This window comes from Podarcis melisellensis (genome assembly GCF_964234715.1).
Source record: "Podarcis melisellensis genome assembly, chromosome: 14".
NCBI lineage: Eukaryota > Metazoa > Chordata > Lepidosauria > Squamata > Lacertidae > Podarcis > Podarcis melisellensis.
In genome coordinates this window covers 13,797,720-13,822,529 of record NC_138546.1, presented here as the reverse complement: position 1 = coordinate 13,822,529, position 24,810 = coordinate 13,797,720, and the positions used below count along the sequence as shown (strand labels likewise).

At 41.0% G+C, this 24,810-nt stretch overlaps 1 protein-coding gene across 1 annotated transcript in view; it reads right to left on the bottom strand.

Annotated features, from left to right (window-relative positions):
* The window catches only part of SMG1 (SMG1 nonsense mediated mRNA decay associated PI3K related kinase), a 71,143-nt gene that overhangs the window by 23,472 nt on the left and 22,861 nt on the right, over positions 1-24,810 (bottom strand). The window contains exons 13-39 of the mRNA XM_081887899.1: positions 23,472-23,741; positions 22,560-22,690; positions 21,534-21,695; positions 20,550-20,668; positions 19,563-19,650; positions 19,377-19,478; positions 18,850-18,990; positions 17,942-18,141; positions 14,983-15,179; positions 13,667-13,831; positions 11,827-11,981; positions 10,289-10,434; positions 9,943-10,144; positions 9,313-9,422; positions 8,973-9,120; positions 7,823-7,982; positions 7,089-7,209; positions 6,264-6,512; positions 5,376-5,660; positions 4,210-4,354; positions 3,053-3,188; positions 2,450-2,680; positions 2,157-2,334; positions 1,790-1,951; positions 1,084-1,301; positions 743-897; positions 18-240 (exon numbers count right to left, since the gene is read on the bottom strand). Coding sequence (XP_081744025.1) covers positions 18-240; positions 743-897; positions 1,084-1,301; positions 1,790-1,951; positions 2,157-2,334; positions 2,450-2,680; positions 3,053-3,188; positions 4,210-4,354; positions 5,376-5,660; positions 6,264-6,512; positions 7,089-7,209; positions 7,823-7,982; positions 8,973-9,120; positions 9,313-9,422; positions 9,943-10,144; positions 10,289-10,434; positions 11,827-11,981; positions 13,667-13,831; positions 14,983-15,179; positions 17,942-18,141; positions 18,850-18,990; positions 19,377-19,478; positions 19,563-19,650; positions 20,550-20,668; positions 21,534-21,695; positions 22,560-22,690; positions 23,472-23,741 — 4,599 coding nt within the window. The remainder of the gene's footprint in view (positions 1-17; positions 241-742; positions 898-1,083; positions 1,302-1,789; positions 1,952-2,156; positions 2,335-2,449; positions 2,681-3,052; positions 3,189-4,209; positions 4,355-5,375; positions 5,661-6,263; positions 6,513-7,088; positions 7,210-7,822; positions 7,983-8,972; positions 9,121-9,312; positions 9,423-9,942; positions 10,145-10,288; positions 10,435-11,826; positions 11,982-13,666; positions 13,832-14,982; positions 15,180-17,941; positions 18,142-18,849; positions 18,991-19,376; positions 19,479-19,562; positions 19,651-20,549; positions 20,669-21,533; positions 21,696-22,559; positions 22,691-23,471; positions 23,742-24,810) is intronic.

Here is a 24,810-nt window from a genome sequence, read left to right as displayed (position 1 = left end):
AGAGAGACGTACTATACCTCTTTAAAAGGAATCCAGCTGCTTCCAGGCTTTGCTGGATTAGATGGGTTCTTTAGTTTTTCTAGGGCATTTTCAATTGCATCTCCATAGTTGTCCTGAAACCACTTCTCATGCGGCGTTTCAGCAGGAGCCGCAGTGATGCTCCTCACATGTTCCAAAGCAAATACAATGGGCTTCATTAGGGCAGTGTGCTTTTCACGCATGATGGCTATTTTTTCCTCTCTTGGAAAAAAAAAAGAGATAAAGGGGTTGGCAAAAGTGTCACTTGCATTTCAAGTATGCTGAAATTTCTAGATATTGCTACCAAAAACAATGAAAGGAACTTTGTTATTTTAAAACCAACCATGAAAAAGAATGTAAATAAATGCATTAAACACACACACCCCAGATTATCTAGAATCAGAATTTACACTACATGATATTCTGTCTCCAGAGTTCTCCAAAACCTTGGACAGTGAGAAACAAAAGGAACTGAGTATAATTTGCTGAACATGCAAAAAAAAACCTTTCCACATCAGTAGGGACACTTTCTACTACTCCCTTTGTGGCACTTTAGTATCTTAAGTAGAGGTGAATTAATATTATAGGGCTGTTTTCATGATGTGATTGTTCTTCAGGCTACAAATAGCACGACGTGCCATTAAAAAAGTAGCACCATTAATGATCAGGAGGAAAGGCTGCCCATTTGCAACACATATCCATATACACTTTGGTGGAAACATACTTGCGCAGAGTGTTGTTGTTCTGGACTCTCTTTACTTCATCTTCCAGCTGCTGAATCCGTCTAAGGACATACATGTGCTGTTGCAAAAGCACTCCCAGCCAAAGTTCATCCCAAAGAACAGTAACTCTGCGCAATTCTGCTACGAGCATCTGAACCTGGATTGATAACAAAAAAAATTGTGCATGTTTAACTGTGCAGTTGCACTTCTAAAAGTCTCAAAATGTAATTCCCAGAGTAAACATAATGGATTTCTTCCTGCATAAGTACACAACACATAAAGAACTTGATTCTTTGATTCCAAACACAAATATTCCCAAATTCTGGCTGAACTGCAATTATACCTGCAACACCATTGTTGGATTTGCAGCTGACAACTTCTCTACAATCTTGCTGTAGCAGTCTTGCATCATTGCCTGGTCTTCATTTAGGCCCATTTTTGGCTCATCCTTTATGCTCTCTTGAGAAGCAGGGGGACTTCCCTCATCACACTCACTACCCAACAACTCTTCACCCTGGATGTTACCCAAAAAGGTAGGTATTGCTGACGGGAATTTGCTCCCTAGGTTTTAAAGAGAAAATATTAGGTCAACAGGTTAGGTCAAAACGCAAAGGCCAGCTGGATGCTGTAAAACTGTATCTTTGACCAGCATTATAACGATTTGCCTTTGACTACAACATCTATAAACTCTGTGTGCTCATGCAAGAGGAAACTCTCAAAATACCGTGAGCGTGTTTAAGTAACACCAGTCACACTCAGCTGCATGACAAGACAGGAAAACTATGCTGAATTAAGGTCTGGCGACTCTAGATTTTGTACAACCAGTAAATCTATTGAAGTTAAATCCAGGTATTGGCAACAGTGGAACTGCACATCTGTGAGGTAGCTCAGCTACAGCTACTAGAAATTCTTAACTGTAAAGATGTTAAAAGACAAAAATGTTAAAGAAAGGTAAATTAAATGAGGGTTGGGGGAATCTTCTGAAATGGTATGTGACATGAAGGATGGAATTGGGATGGGCAAATATAAATATGACCACCAAAACATACCTGAAGCTTGAGATTCGCTGCTAAGTGAAATAGTTCCCACAATTGCAGGGTATAATATAAGGTGAGGAGAATCCTGCGCTACCCGACAAAGAAGATTACAAATGCTCTGACGAACATATACTTCAGGATGATTTAGACGTGAGAAGAGTTGAGGAATAATACCTTTATGAAGATAAAAGCACAGAAATAAGCTTACCACAGAACACATTTGCCTCTTTGTTTTTCTTTTCCATTTTTAAAGGGCAACATAATTTTACTCCATTTTCAAGTAACTGGAATAAATGTTATTCTGCTACCAAACAGTGGAGACGGAGGCAACCCCTAATTTGTGGGGTTCCTTCTCAAAAGAGTCTGAGATCTTCCATACCTCGCCATGGAGCTGTCGGGGTGGTTTCCAGCCCATGTTCCAGATACTGCCGAAGTTCTCCAGCATGTTTCACAAGCAGCCTCAGCAGCCTTAAGGTTGCCATTACAATCACATCATCAGTACTCTGTTCTGAAATGTTTCTTAGATGCAGTCTGGGATCATCTTCATCCAGAGGAACCTACACATGAAAACAAACAACCTCACTGAACATACAGCTCTTCCGCAAAGACTTTAAAAACAAAACATAAACAAAACAACCTTGCTTACATCACTAGTCAAAACATACGGCATACCTGACCAGCATTGAGTTTAAGGAAAGTAAAATAGGCACTGCATGAGAGTTTATAAAGACTGAAGATTCTGTCTACAACTTTTCTCCACACTTTGATTAGGCCCTCAGTTGAATTTTCATCAAGGTCTGAAAGCCAAGGACAGCTCGTCAACAACTGCCGCCAGATGACATCAACCATATCATCTTCTTCATTATCTTCATTCTCTGAAATCTGAAGAGTTATGTCTTCGTCCTAAATTAAACAAAAATAAACAATTTTACCCATCACGTACACACTTACAAATAATGGTGCTATTCACTCCTCTTCATGTATACATAAATCATTTGTCAAGTTTTTGCTTTGAACCAGTGTCTTACATTTAAATAACCAACCTGTTATAAAAGGTGGCTTGTTTTTGTCCAAAGCTCAAAAAACTAATATGCTATCTAGCCTATTTATGCTGCTCTTATTAGTGGCATTTGCCAATCATATTAAACATAATCAGTTCTAATCACTTAAAATACTGGCTGGGGCTGATGCAATTTGTAGTCTACAGCATCTGGAAAGCACCATGTTAGCTACCCCTGACAAATGAAACGCTTCTGAAAGTTAATTTATACCAACCTGAATCCCAGCTGGCCGGCACACTGCCTGTCCAAGGATGCCATAGATTTTCTCTCTGTCTTCTTCTGTAACGTTTTCTGGAAGTAGGCTGTGAACTTCAGATTTCTCTCTTGGCAGTAGACGAACACCTCCCTGACTGTATAACACCACATATTTTATCAACTTTGAAAGTAAGGAATAAGCATGGTGCTAACATATCTTTGCTACACTGTGCATTGACTTCTAATACTCTAGCATTTAAATTACTTGCTGCTTTAGGTTAAAACATCATCTCTGCACAAAGGCTTGCAACTATGAATTGCAATTTGAGTGCTGCAGAGTCATCAGCAACAACTCTAGTTACTTCTAAGCTATGACTGCATTCAGACACAATACCAAGTCAGAAAATATGGTCTGTTTAACTGTCAATCTCTTCTCAGTGCAAGAGAAGAAAAGACAAGCAACTGCAAAGTTCTTTAGAGGAATGAAAGGGCAAAGTAAGTGATTTTATTTGGAATGGAAAGAGAGTATAGACTAAGGTGCAGAATCTTGGCCCGTGAGGCTGTTTTCCCCAAACCATCCCCATCTGTCCAACACCTGACATCATAAGCAACAGCAGGAAGAGGACTCTGTTCCTAATGCACAACTGGAAGACTTTAAAGTGTGCTTCCTAATGTGCACTGGCAAGGGACAGTATGCTTCAGCTCTGTTACCCATCATCTGGCGGGTGGAAAAGCCAAAGGCTACTGGACTGGCTGAATTGGAGTTTCCTGATGCCTACAGAAAGCAAGCTTTGACTGTGAACTAATTGCTGCACAGGGCTTGCAAAGAACTTTGCACAGCAGTTCCCACCAAACAGCCAGCTTTAAAGAGAGCCTATAGTTTATTATTCCTTATAAACCTGAGGAATTCAAATTCTAGCATCCAATGGCTCATCAGAAGAACAAAATGACCCACTGTGCTCTCGGTCACTGCCATACTGTAAGCCGCATATCTATACCTCCTGGGTTTTCAGTAATGAGAATCATCTTACTTAGCCAGCAAGGTTCATACATTAGCAAGCCATCTTGTTTGACAGGAGAGCACAATGTTAACCAGGCAAGTTTCATAGTGGTAGGAAAATCACTTAATGTGAAACATGTTCAGAGTCCATTTTGGTTTTAAAAAGTAAGATTTACCTGGCATTATCAACTACCTTTCGTCCCCATCTATAAGCCCAGCTAGCAAGTGCTGCCCATGATTTGGCTACTTCAGGTGCTTGTGCCGAAGACAAGCGATAGAGCTGTCCCAAGATGAAGTCAGGTTCTCCAACACCAATGTTTACTGCAATGAAAGAACAAAGCATGAAGTGGATGCTTCAAAAAGGTACAATGGTATCATGATCCTCTGGGCACATTAAACTTCAGGCTTGCAAGATTTGCTTTGCTTTTTACTAGACTACTGAGGTCTACCAAGAAGAAACAATGAAATGTAGTGGCCGAGTCACATATAGCTTAATGCAAAATGGTACCTCAGGAGCACAGCCAACTACCCAAAGAGCCAATCTCCTGCATATTCATGTTCAAAACTTCATCAAAGCTATGAAAAATACAGCTCTAACAGTCCAATGGGGAGGGGGGTGTTGTTGCTTGCCAGAAATCATTGCCAATCTGCTGCAAACCATCTAACAATCTACCAGAGGATCCTATGTTTTGCTCACTCCAATTCCAGAGACATTTCCAGTTTTTGACAGTCTACACTTGGGAGATTACCTTTAGCTGGACCAAACAGCCCAACACTTCAAATACTTAATTTGAATTAACATGACAGATAAAGAATGCCTAGATCTCAGCCCTGTAAAGCACTTGTGCAATGATCTTTGACATATAGATCTTGATGGCCCGATTGATTAACTGCCCTCCCCCTTCGAATGGAAGAACCTGAATTGCTGCCCAGTAGAGTGGGCAGATATTAACTTGTTTGCATCCAGGTGGAGTTTCCATGAAAGCTTTTCATCTGTAAGTAATCCTAGGTATTTAAACCTATGTACTTGCTCAAGGGTATGACCATCTAATGGACCAATCTGTAAGGGCTGCATGGTTGCGGCAGAAGCCACGACTGACAGGTTCACCCCCTTCTCTCCACATCCCACCCCACCCGAGTGGGACAGGTAACTTTTGCGTAAGGACTTTCAAAATTAGGCAAAGGGCTGCAAAAAAAACTAGGCAGAGGCCACATTTCTGCCAAGGCCACAGGCTGTCACCACTCGCCTATAATTAATGTTGCCTCTTACTGAACAGCATGGAACCACCATATCAAACATGTATGCAGACAAAGCAGAAAACTAACAGAGGAACTTTTATACCTGTGGATTCACTTTCAATCCTAGGATAGTCCTCTTCAATGGTATTAGCAGATGGCAGGTCAATCAAACTATAGATGTTTTTAGATAATGTGGAGAGACCAGCAAGATTTTGTTGCTGCCGTGCTCTGTAGACTTGCTTCAGCTGCCCTGAAATCTCTTTCCATTCGGCTTGGATCCATTTGGCTAGTGTAAGAATAGACTTGGCTACAGCATATTCAGCTTTGGCAGATTTGCAGAAGCAGATGGCACATGAGCTCAGCATTTCCATTGCATGGGTTGACTGGCCTGAAAAAAACAGTAAAATTAATATCATTTTAGTTGCATAATCAGTTTTTTATTTTGCATGCTTCAGAGAACATCACTGATTTTTTACTGCCAACTAAGTTATATATGGAGAATTAATGGCAAGAGCCAAGAACCCACACATTTCTAGACCCATCACCCCAAAGCGGTATGGATTTGCATTTCTCAAAAAAGAAAAGAAGTTGGTCTTCCCCATCCTGGCCATGCTCCCATAGCAAGTCACTTTCAAAAACTGAAGAGTTTGGAAAATAGTTTGAAGAATGGCATGTGGGTTTACAATGTCAAAAAATCCACTTGTTACACAAGGTTGGAGCCTTCTTTTACTCAGAGTAGATCCACTGAAATTAATAGGCCTAAATTAGCCATGTCTATTAATTTCAATCTCAGTAGGACTAACACTAGATGCACAGACCCTTTGAGAAACCTACATTGCTTTTTATTCTGATCTAATACCCCCACAGTAAACATTAGCACGCACCCAGACATTTAAAAAGGCAGATTTAGTTCTTTTTATCTAAACATTTAAATTAAAGTTTGATTGAATTTCACAGTGATTTGCAATACAAACATGTAAATGAGACTTACCTGCTGTGTATAACAATTTGGTTTTTTCAATTTCAAGCTCAGGACCCCATTTCTCATCCATCTGAATTGGTGTTGAGAGTTTTTTAAAGTGCTGGACTAAATCTTGAGCCATTGTGGTTTTTCCAAGCTGAACTTCACTGCATTGAGCAAGCAACCGTGTTGCCAAAGCAACATTCCCACGTTTTCTAGCAAATCTTGCAGCAGTCAGTCCCAGTTCCATTAAATGGCTTCTGACTGGAATACTTTGCTCTGAAAGTACATATAAAGCCAGAAATGTCCTCTGAATCAAATAAACTGTTTAAACTTATATACTGAATACTGTATGGGCTTTGTATGTAATGGATATTTATTGTGAATGAAATGTCGTCAATCTTATATGTATATTTAGTATGAGTTTTAAAGCTGCTTTCGTAAATTCTGCTACACAGCTATACATTAAGGTGGTCCACTGGTGTGGAATGATGATGGTGATGATGATGATGATGATGATGATGAGCCAAAATTGTCCAGAAAAGTCTTTTTTAAAGTTCCTTATCTTTAAATAGTATTGCCATAGATTAATTTTTTTACAATTTACTTAAATGTAAATTGTATGTAAATGTAAATTTACTTAAATCTTTTGCTAATATAATCCCAAAAGTATCTAGTTCTGATGAAACCTATTATTCTGAATAAGTTGATACTTCACTTTAGTCAGAGGAACATGCACATACTGAAATTGGCAGGTAAGTCAAAACAGGTAATATCATAGGCAATCAGCAATAACACAAATTGGAGGCAAATTAACCCTACAGAACACAGATGCTTCTACTTTAATGTCTATACCTTTAAGTTTCTCCAGCAACTGATTCTGGTACATGGTATATCTTAAGGCATGCATCCATGGCCTAACATCATGTTGCTTGCATGAACGCAATGCTTCACTGAAGAGAGGAATGAGACAATCCTGTAAAAAGCATAAAAGTTGAGTGCTTGATAGGGCTTTAAGCTGCCTAAAAAGCTCTGGTTTTCCCTTAATCTTCTAATAAAAACATTCCTACACAGGTTCTTTGAAATACGTTTATGTGTTGCATCAAATGTTAGTCCGACTCAATAGTAGATCCACTGAAATTAATATACATGAATAACTTAGGCTCATTAATTTCAGTGGGTTTCCTCTTGAGTATAATTTAGATGCATACAACCTTATATGTTTCATCCAGAGGCCACAGTTCATGTGCCTTATCAGTTAATGTGAAATGTACACAAGATAAGCACAGTGACCATTTACAACAGCACTAATAGGCAGTAACACAAATCACAATGCTAACACCAGGCTTTGTGTAATTTACACCAGCATAGGGGCAGAAAGTTACTATTCCCTCTGAAAGTATTACTGCTGACAGTTTTGGTCCTGTTCCACATCAGCTGATGTGGAGCCACTGACTAGCTGATGGAATTTCTCCCCTCAATGTGCCAATATATACAGTATAGCAGGGCAATCCACACATGAATGTGTGTGTCGATGCACATAAACCTGTGAATTTACCAAACGCTTGGGTTATGCAAAAGAAAACTACCTCTGAAGAAAGCTTATTTGACACTGTATTTTCCAAAGCAGATGAACAGTACAGCTGCAGGGTACTCAGTACTGGCAAAGACTGAGACACTGTCAGAGTAGCAAGTCTTAAAGGCCCAATGGCAATTCGTGAAGTCTGTTTCAAGTATTTCACAAGGTTCCTGAAATAAAGATTGCATGAGATAAGAATTATTAAAGCAGTTATACTTCACAAAATAAATGTACAAATCATTATGCAATGCCCTATATTTTAAATTATGAAACTGAGAACAAGGTGTGAAGTTCTATCTTGAGCATTAACATTCCAGTCAGATATAAATAAGCCCCATTTTCTTAACACAGTAGGCAGTGCTAATTATGCTCTCCCCTCAGAGGTACATCCTGCACTGTTATCGTACATCTTCCATCGGCACTTTGTTGGGCAAGCTTTTGGAAGGGGTAGGGTGAGATGTTTTACTTAATTCTAAGGTCCAGCTCCAAGGGCCTTCTGGCGCTTCCCTCACTGCAAGAAGTGAAATTACAGGGAACCAGGCAGAAGGCCTTTTTGGCAGTCGCACCCACACTTGGAATGCCCTCCCAGCAGATGTCAAACAATATATTTTTTCATGGAGGACTGAAGGAAGCCTTGTTTTGGGAAGATTTTAAAGTATGATTTTCTCTCCCCCTCCCTCTATTTGCATTTTTGTTGAAAACTGCCTGGAGTGACTGGGGCAACCCAATCAAATGGGTGGGGGATAAGCAATTTATTATTATTATTATAACCCGGAAATAGTACCTCTGGTTAAGAACTTTGCTTCAGGATGAGAACAGAAATCATGCTCCAGCGGCACAGCAGGAGGCCCCATTAGCTAAAGTGGTACCTCAGGTTAAGAACACACCTCCAGAACGAATTTAGTTCTTAACCCGAGGTACCACTGTACTACTATTATTATTAATATTACTATTACTATTACTACTACTACTACTCCGACCACCCCATTTTGATATATTGCTGCTGCACTACCGCACTTGATTTTAGATTCTGTCATTTTATATATCTTTTAATACAACTCAACCTGGGACTGCAGTTGCCTGGGGAGGAGAGCCTATAGAAAACTCCTGTGCTCTATTCTAATTTTTGGAAGTGCTGTATTAGCATTTGAAAGACTCACTCAGAAACGGGTTGCCATTTTTGTTCCTGTTCAATATGGTTAATAGCTGTTGCCAAACATATCGAGCTTCTCAACAATTGAACCTCAATTGCTTTCTGAAGTTCTCTTGGATCAGGAGATAGCATGTTGGGAAGAAGCTTCTTCATATCTGCAAAGGTTAACAATACATATAGATTTATCAGTAGTTGCTGGCAGTCATTCTCTTTCTTTCTGTTTCTCCCCTCCCACCAACAAAACATAGAAGTAACATCACCCATGTACAAGCATGGAAATTAAAACAGAGTTCCAAGGCTTAAAGAACTTGAGAATCTTCATGTATCTATTAGTGTGCAACTTATACCTATTTTTTCTTTGGCTCCTCCAATAAGCAGGTTGATGTCTTCCCCTGGAAGCAATTCTAGCTGTTCTGTGCATTTTTCCAGCTCCCCAGATCCAAAACTGCTTAGAGACCTGCAATGAAGTTTTAATACATTTTCATATTTTATGTTATGGCCATTCTAAATCAGAACAGGGGAAGCCAGATAAATTTAATATCCTATTTATCAAGACAGCTTTAACCAAAGCAACAAAATATAAACAGAGTGAAGAATATCAGTCACTTTCCATAAATATTTTGATCTGAATTCTGCTTCTAGACGGCAGAGCCATGGAAAATGAAGTCTACCTTCAGTTTGAATGTCAGATCAAAGAACAGAGGCATAAACAGCATCTTCCTCCCAAGACTGGGCAAGCTACATGTGGGTCAGTCAGTCAGTCAGTCTGTGTTTCTCTCTCGGGCTGCCTGCACTGGCTCCTGCTTTGAAATTCTCCAAATATCTGGTCTTCTAATTAAATAAAGCTGTGATCTGTTTTTACCTGAACTGTGAAAATCTTGCACTTCTCGCTTCCCATTTTTCCTGTTCTACACCATTTACCAGGCTGACATGTATTATTGTGACAATCTGCTACTGTAGAAGTCAATGGTACTTACTTGATGTAGTTGAAGTCTGCTTTTAAACTGACTGAGGCACTGCTTGTGTTTTTTTTCAGGTCATGGACCGCATTCTGCCATTCTTGCACAGCAGACCAATCAGCAATGGAGATGTAGCATTCGCAAGCTTTGTTACCCAGGTAATTTATGACTTCAGGTGAAGAGTCACTTGGTTTAGACAGTACTGTTTTCCTCGAATCCCCTATGAAAGTAAGGATTTAGGATTGTTTCACACCTCACTCAGTCGGCAGTGGGGTAAATATGGGGGCGGAGGAGGGACAGACTCAGGCCAACAGGTGACTATCTCCTATTCAAATCAATACAATCTACCTCCAGTAAGACTTACCATTTACAGTGTGTTTGGGGCTGGCATTATTGCCGCTATTGGAATTGGCCAACTTCAGAACAGATTTATCAAATCCTGTGACACAGCAATCCACTCCTGTCATGGCACAAATATGTTCCTGGTACTCAACAGCAGCTTTTTCATACCTTAAAAAGATTTAGTGTCAGATTTAGTGTCAGCTGTTAGGTATCATTTCTGTTTATACAGATACTGCATCCCTCAATAAGATGCTTTTGCTGTTGTTTCAATTAAAAAGCATACAGGTGGATGGCAGAATTAAGTATTCCCTCCCAGTTCTCATTTTCCCTTTACTTCTGGGTGTCTTCTTCAGAGCAAAGGGAGACAGATTTATGGAACAAGGATAATGCTCACAGATAATTCTGTCTCTCCCTCAGTGCCACTGAGATTGGGACAGAAAATCCCTATGCCCCCTCCTGATAATGCGAACAAGCAAGGAAGTGGTGGAAACAACAGCAGCACCTTCCTACTTTCCAAGCTGGGATTCTCTGGCAGAAAAGGCAGAGAGACAGAAGGGTATCTGAGAGGCGTGTAAGGATGATCTCATCTTTGTATGACCAGCCTCTCCCTCTCCTCTTGCTCTGATCTGTTGCCAGGCTTGGAAAAGCAGAAGCAATGCAAGAAGATATCTTGTTTATATCTCTTAAGCCTCTTGACTTTTCCTGCAGGTGCAACCCAGAGGAGGTTCTTGGCAGATGATCCTACTAAACACGCAAGTTGATGTGGTAGAATATGTTCCTTCATGTACGCAGGTCCCAAGCCATACAGGCTTTTTAGAAGTAAAACACCAGCACTTTGAATTGTATTCATAACCATACTGGAGTTACTGAAGCACCAGATTCTTAATTAATATACACAGTGCTTTTTTTCTTAAAAAATGTTTAGGGGTATTCTCATTTTGACTCAAGAAAATCAGCATTTTATAGTTCAAATCGGGGGAAATAAATGCAGTGGTACCTCCGGTTACGAACTTAATTCGTTCCAGAGGTCCATTTGTAACCAGAAACCGTTCTTAACATGAGGCGCGCTTTGGCCAATGGCGCCTCCTGCTGCTGCCGCACAGCCGGAGCGCGACTTCTGCTCATATCCCGGGGCAAAGTTCGCAACCAGGAGCATCTACTTCCGGGTTAGCAGAGCTCATAACCCGAAGCATTCGTAAGGAGGACGGTACGTAACACGAGGTTGCACTGGACAGTAAATGGACAAAAGTAACAAAAGTACAAAGATTCACAAAATGTTTAGGGAAAACATTCCCCCAGAAAAAAAGCACTGAATATACAATAAGACATAATGTGGTCCCCACCCACACATCCAAGCCATGTACAGAGAGAGCAAATATTTCTGTATGAAGTGAGGGATGGGAAAATGATCTTACTGACCAGAGCTTTCTAGCAGGTTCTGTAAATGTTCTGTACAAGGACAGAAACCAACTGCAGGACGGGGGCAGTTAATACCATTTTACTTAAATATAAAATGCAGACATATACTCTCAGGTAGGTTGTATGCATGGACTAACTTACCGTCCTTCTGCTTGCTGGGCTACAGAATTAATCCAGGCAAGACTTCTCCCAACTACAGCAGATGACCAGACAGCTATTCCTTGGATTGCTTCAGGGCAATGAAGCTCACAGAGCGCTTCCACCACCATCATGATTGTTACTTCCAATTCATTCCCCTAATAGTGGGATGGAGAAAACAAGAGACTTAAATTATAGGCTAGAGTGAAACAAGATTACACCAACCCACAAAGTCCTTTTAAACTCTGTGTATACTCTTACAATACAGTGGTGCCCCGCAAGACGAACGCCTCGCAAGACGGAAAACCCGCTAGACGAAAGGGTTTTCCATTTTGGAGGCGCTTCGCAAAACGAATTTCTCTATGGGCTTCCTTCGCAAGACGAAAGCCCATAGGGAAATCTCCAGGGACAGCGGGGAAGTGCAGCGCGTCTTCCCCACTGTCCTCGGACCTCCTCCGAAGGCTGGCGGTGGGGCGGAGAGCGGTGGGAGGAGGGTTTTTCCTCCCCACCGCCAACATTCAGAACAGCTTGCGGTGGGAGGAGGGCTTTCCTCCCCACCGCCAACATTCAGAATGCTGTTCTGAATGTTGGCGGTGGGGAGGAAAAACCCTCCTCCCACCGCAAGTCCCGGGAACAGAGGAGAAGCGCTGCACGCCTTCCCCTCTGTTCCCGGACCTGTCCGAGGCTGGCGGTGGGGCGGAGAGACCTCCTCCCCCCGCCAGGCTTCGGAAGGCTCCTCCGAAGGCTGGCGGCGGGAGGTCTCTCCGCCCCACCGGCAGCCTTCGGAAGGCTGCTCCAAAGGCTGGCGACGGGAGGAGGTCTCTCCCCCCCACCGGCAGTCTACGGAAGGCTGTCCTGCGGTGGGAGGAGGGTTTTCCTTCCCACCGCCAACATTCAGAATGCTGTTCTGAATGTTGGCGGTGGGGAGGAAAAACCCTCCTCCCACTGCAAGCCCCGGGAAAAGAGGAGAAGCGCTGCGCGCCTTCCCCTCTGTTCCCGTACCTGTGCTGAAGGCTTGCGGTGGGGAGAAAAGCCCTTCTCCGCACCGCCAGCCTGGCAAGCGGTCTCCATAGGAACGCATTAATTGATTTTTAATGCATTCCTATGGGAAACCGTGCTTCGCAAGACGAAAAACTCGCAAGACGAAAAAACTTGCGGAACGAATTAATTTCGTCTTGCGAGGCACCACTGTAATCTCTGAAGGGCAATCGTAATATTTCCCATTGCAGTAACCCATTACAAGCATTGCTTAAAATGGAGTCAGTCAGCTGTAATTCAGAAATGACAAATTATTTTTCTCTGGAGCCAAGACATGTACAACAACTTGGATTTATTAGAATGTGTGGGTTTCCTTTGATGGATCATTCTTTATTATTGCAAGAGATCTTTTTGCTATGAATTAAAGCCACCCTTGTTTAAAGGTAAAGGTAAAGGGACCCCTGACCATTAGGTCCAGTCATGGATGACTCTGGGGTTGCAGCGCTCATCTTGCTCTATAGGCCGAGGGAGCCGGCGTTTGTCCACCGACAGCTTCCGGGTCATTTGGCCAGCATGACTAAGCCACTTCTAGCAAACCAGAGCAGCGCACGAAAACGCTGTATACCTTCCCGCCAGAGTGGTACCTATTTATCTACTTGCACTTTGACATGCTTTCGAACTGCTAGATCGGCAGGAGCTGGGACCAAGCAATGGGAGCTCCTCCTGTTGCGGGGATTTGAATTGCCGACCTTCTGATCGGTAAGTCCTGGGCTCTGTGGTTTAGACCACAGCGCCACCTGCATCCTCACCCTTGTTTACTCAGACACAATAATATTATGGGAGAAATTATATGTAAATGCAGTACCTGAGAGATATTATTGGCCTTCATTTCTGTCAGTAAATCAAAGCCATGCCTTACAGTCACGGCTGGCTGTCCAGCCAACAATCCAACCCTCATGATGGAAAGTCTAATTCGAGTTAACCAATCTTGGCAAGTCTGGCGATTGGTATAGAAGAATGTCCTGATAACCTTCATAAGCAGAAAGAGAGAGAAAACAACAACTTGTTTTTATAGTATTTCTTCCGCACACTGAAAAATTATTTGCATCAAGTCTTATCAATTTTTCAAGTCACACAGTGAAATTAGCAGACCTTAATAATCATTCAATTTATTTCAATGGGTCTATTCTGAGCAGAAATTAGTTTGATACCACCCAGAATTATTAGAAAAATTAAATGTTTATATCTTTTTGATACAGCTGCAACAGCCATCATCCTAGTAATTCAAGGACTTAAAGACAGTTGCAAAAGGTAGAGTAAGAAGCAACTGACAAGCTAGGTATTAAATGCAAGAGGATGTGTTTTGTTCCTGGGAAAAGGAGGGAAGAAACTGGGGAAGAACCGGTGAAAGGCTCACCTAGCATACAAAGATCAACTCACAGAATCCTTGTCTGTACACTAGACAGTACTAGAAGATAACCAAGCCTGGATGCCTCCTTCCCACCAAAGTACAGTTTCAAGTAAACATATCAACTCCAATTTGTTTAAGAACTGTACAGCTGCTATGAAGCACTGCTGCTACATAGGATGTTCTTTAATGAGAAATGTTTGGGAAAGCTACACCTGGGGGCTTGGGATGCTCGGCTCTGAGCACAGAAAGGGGAACTATCTGTAATACAGGTACCTGCCACCTGTGCCTTCATCTGCTCAGGTGAAGCGATGAGCAGTTCTGGTCAAAGTGACATATGCTACTTTGTATATAAAGAATGTATGTACATTTGCATGGGTGCATACAGGTCATCTCCTTGTTGCAGCATCCGTTACGCATCTTGTAAAGGCTAGGAGACCTTGTAGGCTGCTTTGCTGTAAAGTCTACATCTTGCTTAATAAAGCATTAGAACTGATCACTCTGGTTTTGACATCCTTCTCTGGTATCCCTGCACCCAACCACTCCCATGAGCGTTCTTTGGGGCCTGTGGTTCAGAACACAGTACTTGTGCATTGCAGGTTACAATTCAAACAGGAACCCAGAGAGAACACGTAAGCTCCAAAGAAGGCTGGCTCATTCACATAGTGCTAAACCACAGTTTACTGTTACATCCAAACAAGGTCTATGGATATGTTCCACAACAATCTGAAGACCCAATGCAAGGTACTGCAATTATGTTACTGAACACAAACCTTGGGTGGAGATGTGAGGGCATTAGCACATCCTTCATAGGCATTGTACATCAGTTTCTCCAAGTTCTCCAAGTACTGCAGAAGCAGAACCAGTCTCAGCTGGTTACTACTATGACCTTCATCATTGTCTGCTGTAGTCCACTGGCTGACATCTTGTTCAGGGTTTAAGGTGTGGGCTGCAAGACTTCTAATGATGCCTGGAAACATCCATTCAGAACATTTCAAGGTACAGGATATGAGAATGATGCCTTCAAACCAAAACTATGATTTCCAAAAAGGAACTCTGATCACTTACCATGAATGGACCTTCTAGGTTGGCATATGGATACATTCATGAGATGGGTTGTGCCCTATAATTCACTTAAGGCAAGGACATGTGATTGATTGAACTGTCGGAGGTCTCCCTCTGGGTCCTCCTCCAGTTCCGTCTGTGGCCAAGCTAAAGGGAGAAAGTTCAGACTACAGAGAACAAGAAAACATAATCCCCACAATCCCTCTCCCTACAGCGGGATGGAAATCAGGTTGGGGACCCAGAAGGGCATGTATCTGAGTGAGGAAGATGAAATAGACGAGAGTGAAGAGGGGGAAATCAGTCAATACGAAACAGCCACTGGAAACATCCCCAACCTTCCAAAGTGCAGCTGTGGATGTATCACTATGCCAACCTAGAAGACCCATTCACAGTAAACAAGCAATGTTCCTTTCTCAGGTTGGCATGAGATACATTTACACAATGGGACAATCTACCAAAAAGATCATAACCAAGAGTGGGGAACAGATTTTTATAAAAGGTGGTCATTCCAGCTAGGCAGGATGTTCCATAGGACACATCTGGACAAAATGAGGGCAAGACTAAATCTTGAGCCCTAATAATAATATAATAATAATTTTATTATTTATACCCCACCCATCTGGCTGGGTTTTCCCAGCCACTCTAGGCGGCTTACAGTATATCTAAAAACTTACTCAAAACATCAAGTTAAAAATCTCTCAATACAGGGCTGCCTCCAGATGTCTTCTAAAAGTTGTGTAATTCTTTGTCTCCTTGACATCTGAAGAGGAGGGTGCCACTACTGAGAAGGCCCTCTGCCTGGTTCCCTGTAACTTCACTTCTCGCAGTGAGGGAACCACCAGAAGACCTTCTGAGGAGGACTTGAGTGTCCGGGCAGAACGATGGAGGTGGAGACGCTCCTTCAGGTATACTGGGCCAAGGCCGTTTAGGGCTTTAAAGGTCAGCACCAACACTATGCATTGTTCACTTTAGGTCCTCCTGGAAAATGTGTATTTGAAGACAATAATGCACTGAGATAGGGTGAATAGGGCACGGCCTGCAGAACAGTGTGGGGATGCCATGCTAGAAAGTGATGCACCACTCAGAGGTCTCATTAGTGACCCCCTCTACCCTAGAATTGCACATGTGGATGCAAACATGGGGGTTTGCCATTAGATCATTGTTAAGACATAGGAGAGGGTACTAGTATATAAGGACATCTGGTAAGAGGCCTTGGTCGAGACCAACTTAAAGGAAGAATACAAGTTCTTTAACACCAGGCCACAGGGCAACAATGCTTTTTTCCTCCTTGCTCATCTATAAAAGGCTCTTCAAGCAGCCTCACAGATTCAGAGGACTGATAGCCTAAGAAATGCAAGGATGGTGTCAATTATGCCTACAGCTGATGAAGTGGCTCTACTCAATGTCCACATGGCTAGGTCGACCCAGGCAGTATTGGTCCCCAGGAGATTCAGTCTGAGCAGCAGGAACCACAAGTCTAGGTGGAGGAGGTCCAGAAACCAAAGTGATAGGACTGGGGAAGTGCAATAAGGAGGACTTGGGCCACTCAGGAACTCTAGACAGGAGAGGGATTGAAATAAAATTGAACAGAGCACCCTGATGCTAAGGAGCTGTAAGGGAATCTATAGCCTCTGCTCTGCAAATCTGAAACTGGGGGCAGGAGGAGACAGAAGCCCCACATTGACCAGCTTGGTGAAGAGGTCTAGGAGGGTGAGTCCATGGTCGACTGAAGTAGCTTAAAGGTGGAGCTGCTGAGGACCCATTTTCACAGCTGGAACCAAGCTCTGCTCTGGAAGCCTGCTGTGCAGTTGAGCCCATCCTTAATTTGCTGGAATGTCAGCAAGAGAAAATACTTCTCAGCTCAGAAAAGGAGTGCTCAGGTTCTCTATTAGAAGGACCTGGTTCTGTCCATTCCAATGGACTTTCATCGTGGCATTGTCTGTCAAGACTAGGAGATGTTTCAGAAGAATCAGTGAGGATCACCAGGCACTGGTGGCCTTCTGAGTTTTTTTAGGTTTGGAAGACTTATTTTCCGTTGAAGTATGGCCCAGCAGTGAAGGAATAAGAAACAGGTAAGGATTAGGGAAAATATATATTCTTTTTCTAAGAAAACGGGAGGCACAACTTAGATAAACAGGCTCTCAATGGAACAAAGAGGTTTGAAAAAATATAAAAAGGAAAAGAAAGGAACAGAGAAAGTTGAGGAAGGTCTGCTTTAGACAAAAGCAGAACCAGAGGGAGAGGGTGTCCTCCCAACAGCTCAATCACATGTTATTGCTTTTTTCCATTCAACAATATTTATGAACTGTACTGCTTACTGAAAGCCTCTAAGCCATTTCCAGAGAACACTTGGGAGAATCACAGGACACAACTCATCCCATGCCAACCTGAGAATAACTCTTCAAGAAAGCATCACAAATAACCTACATCAAACATTTTAATTAACACCATAATAGATGCAAATATGTTGTGACATTCAATCTCAATTCAATGAACATTCAAATTAATGAAAGTCACCTACAGAACCAAAACGACAATATGCAGCTAAACACAAATCAACACTTTTTCTCCAAATACATTTTAACTTTTTAATGGAAAAAAATGTTCTATCATGATTTTAAAACTTAAAAAAAATCTTCCAAAAATATACAAGCTCTTTAAGATTACCTTCAATTGTCTGGAATGTATCTTGAGCTCTGCCTAGTGGTGTCCTTAACTTTGAAAGGACAGTAAATTGTGCTGCTTCCCAGATAGCCCACTGCCAAAGAACAGCTTCAGTTTTCAATAAATTGCGGGGAATATTTGATTGATCACGTTTATCCAGTCTCTGGCAACTGTAAAATAACCTTTCAAGCCAGCTTTCTTTCCTGAAATAAAATCAGGTATTAAGACAAATGTGTAGCTCTTAATATTTGCATTTATGTATATCCTCTTGGACCCAGGGGAGGAGGAGTATGCAAAACACATGGTAGAGCAGTGATAGTCATGCAAACATTAATCTATTGTTTCCATGATGAAGCTGCTTTTCCTGAATGATTATTGTCATATGAAAAAATAAATGGGTGACATCCAAGGAGCAAATGCCTACTCATGCAATTGGACTCCCCCCCTCTCTTCCTCCTCCTCCTCCTCCTCCAAATCTGCTATCGGGGGGGGGGGCTCCAACTGCTTTGGGGAGAAGTGCTGGGGTGGAGAGGGAAGCTGCACAAGGGGAAGCCCCATTGCATGAGCAGACAGACACTGTTAGATGTCTCCTGCTATCAAGATTTTGCTTAAAAAGTGAATGCATACATCCAACATTAAAAGCTGTCTTCTGTACCATACCAAAGGACATTTAGGTGTCTTCAACATGGATTTAGTTCTAAAGAAAATTAAAAGCAGCTAAGCAAACGAATTGTGAATGCAAATCTATTGAAGCAATAAACTGGTTGGTGAATTACTTAACGTAGAGACAAATTTACAAATCTCTTGGCAGTTGGGTTGCTGGAAGCAAAACACAGATCTTTCTTTTTTTTTTCAACAGAAAAAAATACAAATATCTTTAAAATTACTAATCCTTTAAAATACAGACTTACCCTGTTCTGTGAGAACTCCCATACAAGATGAAACTAATGATATCAGAAAAGTCTTGTGGGTGAAATGTATTGCTTGGAGCTTTGCTCATATGACTTCTTATAGCCAAAGAGATTTCTTGTATTTCTGTGTGTTGGTTGTTACTGCAAAGATAGAAACTCATTACTTTTTTTTGTTTTTGTTAACTGCAAAACAGTTTACATAAAACAGCACAGACAAAAAAAAGAGAACAGTATGCAATATATATGCAATTGATATAACAGGAAGTGTGTTTAGGCAAATAATATGTAGAAAGCACAATAAGGTGAATCAGAAGTCAAAAGTGCGTGTGAAGTTGTTAGCGTGTGTGTAGTTGCTATTGACGTACAAAAACTCTTTACTTTTTGTGACGCTTTCACCCTTGGTGCATTTGTACCTACTTTCTCCATTCACAAGTGCCTACAAGTAAAGACTACAATATAGATCTAACTAAAACTAGATTAACACACCCAGCACCCTCATTCCAAAAATTCAATGCATATACACTTACCTTAGTACTACATCTAAAGGAATAGACTTCAACAGTTTTCCAAAAGCTTGCCTTATACGAGCCCCACTGTGGACTAGCTGAACACGGCATACATCCACACATCTGCATCAGATAAATAAACACAATAAGGACTGCATACAAATTTGAACATTATTGTTTGTCCTGGAAACAATATTAAAAACATACCTCTGCAACAGATCATCTGGTAGAGAAGGTGACAAAGCATGGAGGCTGCTGCATGCCTGAAGACAAATATTTACATCTTCCAGAAGAGCTATGTATTGGGTAAAAAGGAGACAGTATTAATTTTTTTAATCATTTAACTTAGGCTATCACTATATTTAATTCACATCAATTCTGTTTGTTTTTTAAAAAAATCAAGATCAAATATTATACGTCACTCTCTGTCCTTAATTTCACACACCAATGCTAATAGAATTTCCAGTATAGGCCCATTACCAGGAGCTATAAAAGCTATTGAAAATAAAAGTAATGATGTGCATCGTTAACATAATTTTGTTCCAGAGTGTGAGTCATGTAGTGTCACCCATGCTGACATTTTCCCATGCTGACATTTTCTTCTTTGAATTTGTGTCCATGCCATGTCACAAACAGCTTCTGCAACAAAGTGAGGTTTGTTGTGCAGTTCGGAGGAGAGTGTACAGTAAAAAAAAAAAAGGCATCATGACCCCTTAGGCTCATGACATGAGTTCCATAGTTCACTGGATTTTTTGTTCCCCTTTTCTTCATGTAGAAATTTAATTGCTCTACGTACAGCACAATAATCCAACGCACTGTAGGATTACTTATCCTTTTAGAGCCATGTGAAGCATCAGGTTCTCACTACCATGCACAGTCAGTTCTACAACTTGGGTCACTTCATGCAAGGGCATTTAACTAACCAAGACTCCTGCGTGGTACCCTAAAAACTTAACAAAAGCACCGAAGCATAATAAAATGTATTAGTCTTTAAGGTGGCACACAGATGTCTTTACTGGTTTTACCGAAACAGACTAAGACGGCTACACCTCCGGAATTTGCCAGTTAGCAAATGAATTTTAGGCTGGAGTGGAAAAATGGTTGACTATGGGTTTAGCCAAAGCATGAACAACAGAGTTGGAAGGACTTGACTTTACTCATTTCTTATGCTAAGCTGAATAATAAACCACTTACTGTTTGCCAGGAGTCCCTTGCAGAATTTATGAAAAGATGGGAGAGAGAACAGTGGTGCATATGTCTCTGATTTTTTCATTAGGACAGCCACTTCCAAAGCCCATGTCATTAGTAGTTTCCTAGAGATACATTACACAACAGTTACTCTAGATAATTACAAATTAACATTTCTAATCCTATTGGGCTTGATCTAGGCTTGTCATGAAAGGAGTTCTGCTCCCACTGGAGGGGGAGGAGATTTTAACATTTTCTTCCCTCCTCCCCCTCCCCACCCCGGTACCCCCCTATGTTCAATTGCAATACCCTCCCCCTAGCAGCATGTGAGGTGGCAGAGCTACAAAGGGAAAGAGGAACCTCTCCCTACCCACTTCCGCTGGATCTCAGTCCATTCCATAAATTGAAGGGGTCTGTATGTTTATGGAAGGACAAGTCTGGATCCAACTCTAAGATGACACATAGAACACAAGGTTTGAGTGACCTGGTACATAAATATCAGACATATCCACTTCACTAGTAATGCAAGAAACTTTTATCTAATTTTATCACTGGAGAACTGAGTAGAATGCATGTTACTTAAAAAGTAAGGCTGCAGTTTTTAACACATTTGTATACTGCTGAATCATATAAACCTCTAAAAGCGGTTTACATAGAATATGAACACATACTAGGGAATAAGCTCCACTGAAAACATCTGGACTTGCTTCTGAGTAAACAGGCATATAGTAAAACTGCCCATGTGGAATGTACTAGACAAAACTGGCTGTTTTAGAGTTGCTTTGGAGTAGTTAGGCATACTGTATAACTTTTTTTTTTTAAAGAAACTGCTTTCTGGCAAGGCATAACTAATTCCACAAACTGTTATGAGAAACATAAATGCATCACGTTCCCTCATTTTTATGTATAAATATACTGCTGATGTTTAATAAGTACCAATCATTCTGTCAGAGAAGCATCTTCTTTGGACAGGGAGACAGCACTAGTTACCTGGTATCATGCGTAAGGTTATCCTTCTTAAGTAAAAGTCCCAGGAGATTTAGTATTATGGAGAAATGTTTCTTCGTAGCTGTAGTTACAGTGCTAATAACAGCCCCATCAAACAAGGAAGGAGAGGAAGAGCTGAGGCTGCTAGATATGAAATGGTCATGCCTGGAGATCAATACAAAGTTCAATGTTTACTAACTGGTGACAACACACAGGGTTAACATCACATGTTGCTGCAGCTTCATAATGTTAAAAAAAAAAAACCAACCCACCCTGCTTCATTGCCTCTTGGAATCGCTTTTCATTCAGGCTTGCCAATCTAGGGTTCTCTTGCAACTAGAAAAAGTTTTTAGTCCCAGTAACCCAATCCTCTCACTTCTCTTTCTCTATTAAAGAGACTCACTAGGAACACTCCATACTGCCCATTTTACTCTGTAGCTTTCTGATTTTTTTTTTTAGCATTTTAAGAAATTACCTCAGCCAAGAGCAGAGGTTTCACTATCACTCATGAAAAAAAAGTACAATAGAACAGATACCTTCTAACACAGCCACTATTATCTGACTGTGGTTTGTGAGGGGACGTCCATTAAAAAGAATGGAGATTGTACAATAGCACCTACTGTGTTGCACACAGTACACTGATAAAGTATTAACAATACCTTCCATTGTTAAACTAAAACAACCAATTACAGATAGGTAGCCGTGTTGGTCTGCCATAGTCAAAACAAAAAGAATTCCTTCCAGTAGCACCTTAAAGACCAACTAAGTCAGTTCTTAGTATGAGCTTTCGTGTGCATGCACACTTCTTCAGATACACTGAAACAGAAGTTTCCAGACCCTTCTATATAGCGAGAAGGGGGGAGGGGTATTACTCAGAAGGGTGGTGGGAATGGGTGATTGGCAGATAGCTATGATGAGCCTGTTGACGACTCTTAACGACTGCAATAGGTCTTACAGGAAAAAGCAAGGGGTGAATTCTTTTTGTTTTGCTATTTTATCATTTACATTATGGAATGAATGCCTTCACACCTGGTACAATGTGAATAGAGGGTGTAGAGCACTGCATACTGGACTGCAGGAAAGTGAACTGCTATGTCACCATGCGCAACCATCAAATTCTTGCTCAGCAATGCAAACACCGTTGGAGATAGAGCCCACATCTGCCAAAGCAAGCAATAGCAAAGAACAAAGTATTTGTGAAAATTACATTGCTGACAGTCCTATATTCATTTAGGTTTTGTTTTTGTTTTGTTTTTTAAAAAGCATGATTATGTCTTCTCACAACTGCTACCTAATCACAAAACTAGAAGTAAACTAACATTTGAGCAATAACAAGAGGTTTTCTTGTAAAGTGTGATGCAAGGACAAAAGGGGATGGGACAGGAGATAGTAGACATTTCCCACAACTGAAATCACCATAAAGTGATCTTGAATGGTTTCATTCAGAAAAGAGCAAAGTGACTTCAGCTAGTGTTTGAACTCTCTCTTCATATGTGGCAGCATTGAGAGGAAAAACAGACAATTGTGTGTTCCTCCCAACTGTGTACTTACATACGACCCTGTGTTGCAGCTAATAAAGCAAAGATAATGTCTATTTTAATTAATTACAGTGACTACGGGGAACCTCTGGCCCTCCTGATGATGCTGAAATAAAACTCGCATAATTCCTGACCACTGGCCATGATTGCTGGGGCTGATGGAAGTTGTAGTTCAGCAGCATCTGGAAGGGCTAAGGTTTCCTACAGAAGAGTTAAGTCCTTCTAACCCAGGAAGGACTTCCCCAGCCAAATAAAAATGTGTGGTTGTCCTTCAATGAAGCACAGTGAATGACACAACAATATATATGATGCTATACCAGATTTTAAATTTAAAACAGCCACCAAGATGTAAGCCCTTAGAAATATAATTGCCATTCATATTTGCACTGTAGAACATACTCACTCCAATCAATGAGTTTTTTGCATTTCCTATTGTAGTCAGAGCACTAAGGTCAAATATAACAACAAATTTTGCATTCGCTACATCGAAAACATGGTTCTTGAAAGCATCATGTTGGATTTCAGAACAAGCCTCTGGAAGCTGCAGACTGCAAAGAAGGCTGTTCAAGGCACATGCCATTTCCCCAAGAATCAACCTGTAGGCTGTTTCCAAAACCGGAATGTTCTTTAAGCTTAGTACTGCTTGATACACTGCATGTGCTGCTGCAACCACCTTGAGAAACAAGAGAAATTCAGCATGTCACGAAGGTTTGGAGCTGCATATCACACATTTTCTATAGTTTGTCCACTCTTCACAATCCTTAACACAGTTGAAGGTAAGTATATGGTACAGGTATAAAATAAATCTGGCATTTTAGTCTGTTCTTAAACTTTATTTTACTTGCCTTTAATTTTATGATAGTTGATTGTTTTTACTGTACTGTTCTTTGTGGCATGTTTTAATTTTCATCCATGCCCACTGTATGCTGCTCTTGGCATCAGCATGGATGAAGAGTGGTTTAGCAGCGTTTTTAAAAAAATAAAAATAGTAATAGACAAAATATGTTTCCTTAGAACAACCACAATTACTATAATCACAGCTGAAAGAGTCTTTGTTATTGGAAGTGAATGCCCACACTGGCATAAGGATTTACAACAACACCCAATTAACTCAGAGCAGGCCCCCTGAAGCAAGTGGACTTAAGTTCATCGATTTCGGTGTGTCTACTCTGTGTATGGCTAAAGTTGCATATCACCCTTACGTAAAACCCTTGATAAGCGATCATGAATGGAAATATTTATTTATTCAACTCATAAAATTTATACACAGCTTGATTGTAAAAAATAAATCCTCAAAGTGGTTTACAAAAAAATAAAAGTGAAATCAAGAAAAAAACCCCACAACTATACTTTAAAACATACAGAAGTTAAAGCACTAAAACATTATTTATTTATTTCATAAAATTTGTTCATGGTTTATACGGGACTGATTCATAGCCTCATTAATGAGAAGGCTCACCAACTGCCTGTGGACCACGACAAGAGTGTCAGTTATGGGTTGTATCCAATTTTACGCAAAAAGTCAGCCAGTCTTTTTGATAACCTCTTCCATGCTGCAACCCGTCACCACCCTCACCCCCAAAAGCCTCTCCAGAGAGTCAGGGGAGATCTATCAAATGATGCAAGCTGTGTGTTATAAAGATGCAGAGGGAGGGGACGAGCAGTGTCGTTCATATCTAGCACAGAAACAATCAAATAAAATCAAGACCAAACAAAAATGTTTTCCATCCTCCTAAAAATAA